The following is a 7,235-nucleotide window of genomic DNA, read 5'->3' as shown; positions in this document are numbered from 1 at the left end:
ATCTCAAAGTGAACAAGAAATTGCTTAACCTCTGAGCAATCTAACACAAGGTCAAAGACGACAAGAGCGACATTTGGTGGCATGGAGAAGACGGTCTAAGTGGAAAGCTTGCTGCCCACCATCTGGAAGAAAATCTCTGACCTCTGCAATTTCATGCTATTCCACTTTCCATCCTGACAACAATGGCGGGAGACAAAAGCATGCAATCTAAAGGAGAGTGCTGATGAGGAAAGCTTTGCTTATGAGACCACTTTGACCTGCTCGCTGCACTACTCCACTGACTGGAGAAGAAAGGCATTTCCTGCATAAACAAATGAGATTAATGGAAGACTAGTTTCAATAGTTCAATGAATTTAGATTTCCCTTTAATTAAATATTGATTTTAAAGCAAAGCGCACCCTCTATTGCCTGGCTTTCTGCTCCTAATCTGCACCTGATGCCTGTTTGCCTCAGTGGAAAGGAACAATATATTACTCCAAATCAACCCAGAATTTCCCCAGAAGCTTACTGTCATCGTAATTCAAAGGCTTTTCAGCAACAAGACCAGGCTGTATCCTCTTGAGTAATTTATCACTGTACACTGCCACACCAGTGACACGGTCATTTAGGGATTTGGTTCTATACATATGCCTCTGGGACACAAATACCTGAGTGCATTTCACCACAGCAGCCACGAGCAGAAAGGACTATCTCATTATGCAAGGACATTTTGACAAGTAGATACTTTGGGATATGTGGGACTCATGGGATCACTAATGAAGACCCTAGCCCTTTATTTAGTTACGCCCCATTAGTAGCAAATGTACTGTAGCTGTCTGGAGCTCTCAATACTTCATCACGTACACTTTATTCCTTCTAACTATGTGACACGTTGGTCCCTGCCAACATGGTATAAGCGCTAAGCTCATTTAATTTAATGGTAAGAAGCCTGGAAAAGCTTTCAAGAGCCTGGCTGAGATTGAGAGAGAGACCCCTGGATGGACAGGGAGATGAGAATTTAATTATCCTGACTGTTACAGCCCCTCCTCCTCTCTCCCTCTCAGAAATGTCTTGTATCCTGCCTTCATGTGCCAGCTGAGGAAGAAAGAAAGAAACCCCACAGAGGATTTCTGACTACCCTTCCTTCGTGTGGCTGCAAGTGTGAAATTGTTGCTATGGTTGACTGGTGCACCTGTGTGGATTCGAGCTTCTCAAATGACTGAAATTATGCCAAACGAAAGTCTGTCAGAAGAAGCAGACATTTTTGAGAAATTAGTTCTTAAAAGAAAAAGACACACATCTTGGTAAGACCTTGCTCTTTACAAAGCTGTTCCCGAGCTCTCCTGTACACGCTCAATTAAGACTTTGAGTCAGTCCTTTTCAGAAGTACTTAAACTGCATTTATTACTGTCAGTCTGAAGGATTTTAAGCTACTCAGGTAGCCAACAAGCTTGGATCATTCTTGATCCACGGCCAGCTGTCCCTGAACCACCGGCATGCAGGGGCTCCACCGAGTTTATGTAAAACACCACTTTGATCCCTCTCAATGACGTCAACCACAGACCCCCGGTCAGAGTGAATGAGCCTCAGAGTTTGCAAGGAGGAGGGGAACTTAAGAGCGATCTGTGATGCTGTGAGGAGTTTGTGCCAAAGGCTGTGTTTGTTATGGGTAAAGCTCACATGCTGCGGGGGCAGTGAGAGTTCAAAGTTAGCACACTATCACCTGTTGAGGGGAAACACGCCACCCACTCACACACCTGTGTTTCCATTTAAACACAAGCAGGAACTATGAAGGCAAGACGCAATTCAGGTTTTACTTTGCTTTTTAAACTCTGGCTTTTTATTACTGTAAAAAGACAATGGCTCACCACAGGATCAAAGATACATTGAAGATGAGATATAAAGAACATCTGCAACATTTTTAATGACATTCAGAATGGAAATATGATCTAAATCAGCCTGTTATTGATCTGCACTGATAATGTGCCTCCCATGTAAAAACTTGTCACTTGTTCGATCGAAAATTAAAAACATATAAAAGTTAAAATCCTGACACCAAACATATGCTACATGTACAATGTACAATGTACAATGATGAGCATTTCTGGCATGGTACAACTCCACCACTATCATGTGGTGTGAAATCATATTTAAGGATTTTTTACAAAAGTATAGTACACTGTAGCAAGAAGCAGAGAGAAATTTACAAATTAGGCTATTTAATGATGCTGATGAAGTGGTTTTAACATATAAAAAAGGCACATGGTTTTCATGGATTCTGTAAATTTTCAGTAGGACTGATATGCCAGTAATGCATGGTTTACGACTGGAACAGATCACAGATGGCCAGGTGTGTTTTCGACACAGACAAGGCTGGGTAGAGAGGGTCAGTAAATCTGTGCTTGTAGGAATGCATTAAAGCTAGACTGCCCCCTGGTGTCACATTAAAGAATGATAAAATACCCTCCTCAAAGTCGAGGTACACTCCCACCCTCTGCAGCCCGCCTGCATCCACAGGAACTGCCACCTTGTTATGCAGAGCTTCCACCTTCCTTCTGTCACAGGCCAGGCACCAGGAGAACGAGTTGAAGCCCAGGCGAGAGTTGTCCTTTTGACCTTTCCTCTCGATCTGACCCTCACACAGCCCCACCTTCCAGCGGCCCTCATCGACAGATACATTCACTTCCCAGTACCAGCGACCACCCTCCAGGGCACCAGAGGCCAGGACCTGTGGGAAGGAGCTGAAGCGAACCTCGTGCTCCGTGTAGGGCTGCTGGGTTTCACTGTAGGCCACCTTCCTGTTGTTATCAGACAGCTGCAGCTTGGGATGTGCTGTATCTGCATCCAAGAGAGGGAGGGTGCCATCTGTACAGGCAGGAAAGGGAATTAAAGAAGAATTTACATGAGGACATTAAGACTGATTAAATATGTGTCCTTTGGGCCTACAGGATGCAGTTAGTCCTTTGGTTTAATTAGCTGTTATTCATCAAGTGAGTTGTTATTAAAAAAAAAAAAAAAAAAAAAGAAGCAACAAAAGCACTCTTCTCACAGAGAAGTCTGTAGAGGTCTCTGTCTTGGCCGGGCACAGTGATGATAACTGTGTCCAATCGTTTTTCAGTCCACCTCTGCAGACATTTAAGACGTGTCCGATCCACTTCCTCTGGAGCCTCGAACTGGCCCACACAGTTCTCAATGTTACTGGCCCTGGAGAGGAAGAGCAGAGACCATAAAGACTTCAGACTATTAAACTTCTTATTTCCTTGATGACCTCTTCAGGAGGTGCATGTCCATAGTTACACATAAAAATTGTGGTATCTACCATGCAGATAGATAAAATCTTGTCCCTTGTCGACAGATTCTACATTCATATGCACATATCTGTTAATAGACATTGCAGGGGCACTGATTCTTTAAAGGCACACTGCTGTTACTTCTTCAATGTAATTCCTCAATCCACTGTACTGGGAACAGAGGCTGAGAAAGAGGTTTCAAAATTTTGACACATAAAACCAAAACTATCCATATGGCTCGACACCACTGGTGGTAAATGATCGTGACCTGACCCTTTAGGACTTTAAATGCTGTCTACTGAAGATTTGTTGGCAGCAAATCTATCTATCAACATGTTCAGCAAATTACCACTCTTCAACAATGAGGCAGAAGTCAAGAGGAAGTCACTTACAGTTGGGCAGTCTTGCTGTATTCCTGTCATGTGAGAAAGAAAAAAAAAAGCATTTCCTTGTGTTAGTGTCTGTAAGCCAGCAGCAGACCTTATATTCAACCATCAATCAGGGTTATCTCCTAACATCCAACACACCATTATGAAAGCCTGGTCCTGAATGCACTTGTCTCCTTTGGCATCAGCCAGCCCCTCCAGGATGTGGAGGCCTTGCTGGATGGACTGCAGGGAGCTCCGGAGGTGGCCGAGTTTGTCCTCTAGTCCCCCCAGAACTTTGCTCTCCTCCTTCGTCACACACGCAAGAGCTGATTGCTCCTCCTGCTCCAGGGCCTCCCTGATGGCTCCATACTGCTGCTGCACGCCTGCTCGTGCCTCACTTAAAATCACCTGGACAGACAAAATGAAAATCAATGTCATGTTACCCAACGATCTCGATTCTTAAAAAGCTGTTCTTATTGCAGTTAGAGGACTCTGATGTCCGATTATTGAAACAGTCTGATCAGATTATGTTTTCTCAAGTAACATGAACTTCACACCGACTTTAAATAGCAAACACAAACAATTTTAAAATTGCAAAACACTACTGATGCATTTAATTAATCTGATTTTCATCTATTTAATTCAAGGTGTACCATGGAGATGAGAAAATATAAAATTAAAAATAAATGTTGATAAATGAACTCTTACTGGGCATTCTTAAAACAAATTTAACTCTTCTCTAATCTGAGGATTACTTATATAAGGAGGTCAAGTCTTCCAAGATATGAAAGTGTGTGCGTGGTACACACATTTGTAGAAATTTGTTATCCATGTGTAGCTGCTCATAACTGCTTACTACCAAAAATGTCATCTCTATACAACAGCTGCATTATGAAACTTTTCCCCTTGAATATGTGTAGATTAGTTGGTGCATCCTTATAAACATGCTCCTCAGACTGAGTTGGAGTAACAAAAATAAATTTATCTTGTAATTCCAAGAAAATAACATAAATAAATGCATGATTCAGTGACACCTATAGAGATAACTTTCTTACTCTGAAAGTCTCTTTCTTTTGTGTGAGTTCAGTCACTTTGTCCTTCACTTGCTCTTCAGCCTCCTGCAGCTGCCTGATCTCTTCTTTTAGGTTCCCCTGAGGAAGAATGTGCACCGTGATAAAATATTATTATTAGCAAAACTAGTCATTGCTGTGGTTGTATTTACATATATCTACTGTGTATCTACAGTATATGTGGTGCTGGAAGGTCACCACTTACCCTGAGCTCTCTCTCTGCCTCCCTGATGCTGATGCAGACGTGGTTGCGGTGTGAGCCTATGACAGTACACACCGTGCACACACACATGCTACATTGCCGGCAGTAGATGCGGTTTATCTCCTGGTGCTCCTGGCACCTCCAGGTAGAAATGTCCTCCATGGGAGGAACCAGCGTGTGATTCTGGAAGACAGGGGATTCCAGGTGGGGACGTAGGTGCTCTGCACACATGGAAGCTCCACACACCAGACAGGTCTTTACAGCAGACTGATATCCAGTTTTAGGGCAATAATGGCAGGGCACAGGGCTGGCATTTTTGCTCTCCGACCTGGGGAAGATGCCGACATGACTTCGAGATCCTGAAGCAGGGGCGGGACGCTTGGTGGATATCAGAGGAGACTTGGAGATGGGAGACTTATCTTTCCCTGGAGTTGAAACCCCAGGAGAGGAATAAGAGTTGGCAGGTGAGGCAGGTTTCTTTGGCGATGCATGAATTCCTATCACTTGTGTGTCTTTCTTGGGGGTTGCAGGAAGAGGTACATCACATATATCTACTTCATTGGAACTGTCAGACTCATCTAATGAGATGACTTCCTCTGATACATGCTGGTTCTGCTGGATTGAGATGTCATGTGGCACAACACTTGCAGGTACTGCCTTGCTGTCAGAGTTGTCATTGGAGGATATGCCATCAACACGCTCACAATGTGCAGATTCAGGGCGCACTGCTTTCTCAGATGTCTCCACACTAGTCGACTGCCCAGGTTTATCTAAGAGAGAGTCTGACAAGGAAGTGGTAGGAGTCTCGGAGTCATTGGACCGCTCACGGGGAGCTTCCACAGTTGATCGCTTTGGGTCAGGTTGCTCTGCTGCGGGTGTGCTGGCCTTCCTCTTCCCCAGAAGTCGGCTGGTGAGTGAGGGCCTCCTCAGTACAGTGTCAAATGTGTTTTGTTCAATATTATTGGATGTGCCTTTAAAAACAGAGTGCAAACAAAACAGAATTGGTCAGGGGGGAAGTTGACTGAGCACTTTTAAATAATACTTCACAAAAGCACCTGTAACTGCCTTCTGCCCAGCACAAGTGCACTCAAATTTTACTGCCACTGAGCAGTTTCACTTAATGCAACTCAAGCACTGACTATCTGGGTTGCTCACACTTAAGTGAGTTATTATGATGCCCTGTAAGATCATTCTGAAAAGCTGTCAGAGCTGGCAGTCTGCCATGAGTGAATGAATATCTGGCAGTGAAAACAATGGCTGACACCTGATACACTTAATAGGGCCATTATCAACAAGATACTGACCCTAAAATACAAAAGTTAGAATGTGGAGAGGAAAAGTCCTAAAAAACGACGACTCATGCAAAACACATGAAAAACACGTGAACACGTACTAATGAACGCATGCCATAAGCTGGTCAGACCTTTACCCTAACTGACTGTTTGCTTACGGAAATAACAAACTCTGGCCTCAAAATGACAGTTAGATTAAGCATCAGACCTTTGACACGGTAAACAAACAGCACAGCACTGCTATTACATTATAAAAGTCCTAACGTTAACGTTTTTTAAAGCCATTTAAATATGTTAATTTAATTCTACCTCCTCCTTTTTAAATTACTGTCAGAATTACTGACAATAAAGTAGCTACAGAATAACGTTAGCTAGCATTAGCAGCTTTCTAACGTGAGTGCGATGTTAGCCGGGGACAGTTTAAGTGACGTTCATGTGTCATGTGAGAGGGAAGCCACTGATGCTACCTAACTGCCGGTTAGCTACACCTTCATGTATTCATCCACCTGCGGCCGAGAACACGGTACCGGGAACATGAGAAGACACCTGGTTAGCTTGTAACCACTCACCGGGCACCTTATAATGAATTAAAAGCAAAAGTTTACAGTACCTGCGGTGCTGCGAGGCGGATCCCGCCGACTGTTGGTGGGCGGCCGTATCAAACTGCTATCGAACGGCAGCGTCCGGTACACTGTTTTACACCTCCACTCCGGACAATGGTACGGCCCGTTCGGGACAACACTCCACAAGTCTCCAATACATCGTTGGCAGAACCGGTGGTTACATTTCAGGGTGACGGGGTCCCCTGTCAGCTCGTTGCACAAAGGACACGTCGTCGGTGTGCCCAACGATGCACCCATTTTGTTTTGGGTGATGTTTGGTTTCTGTTTCCGCGATAACAAGCAGCAGAGGCGGAGCTAAAATGTTTGAATGCCGCTCCGACCCCCCCGCGGTGTATGTCTTAAAGGTACAGTCCATGGATGCATGAGTTATCGTCACTAAAATAAATGAATACATAAACGCAGTATAAAAAT

At 44.0% G+C, this 7,235-nt stretch overlaps 1 protein-coding gene across 1 annotated transcript; it reads right to left on the bottom strand.

The window, feature by feature from the left end:
- Positions 1 to 1,799: 1,799 nt before the first annotated feature.
- LOC139338034 (tripartite motif-containing protein 14) lies at positions 1,800 to 7,081 on the bottom strand. The gene is made up of 7 exons (XM_070972928.1): positions 6,812 to 7,081; positions 4,913 to 5,880; positions 4,693 to 4,788; positions 3,797 to 4,045; positions 3,662 to 3,684; positions 3,029 to 3,183; positions 1,800 to 2,844 (listed from the first exon to the last, which is right to left on the bottom strand). The coding sequence occupies exons 1-7, from the start codon at positions 7,059 to 7,061 to the stop codon at positions 2,300 to 2,302; spliced, it is 2,286 nt and encodes a 761-aa protein (XP_070829029.1). The 5' UTR covers positions 7,062 to 7,081; the 3' UTR covers positions 1,800 to 2,299.
- Positions 7,082 to 7,235: the final 154 nt, after the last annotated feature.

This window comes from Chaetodon trifascialis, chromosome 10, assembly GCF_039877785.1.
Source record: "Chaetodon trifascialis isolate fChaTrf1 chromosome 10, fChaTrf1.hap1, whole genome shotgun sequence".
NCBI lineage: Eukaryota > Metazoa > Chordata > Actinopteri > Chaetodontiformes > Chaetodontidae > Chaetodon > Chaetodon trifascialis.
Note: the sequence above shows the minus strand (reverse complement) of the source record. Positions and strands in the feature narration are given on the sequence as shown.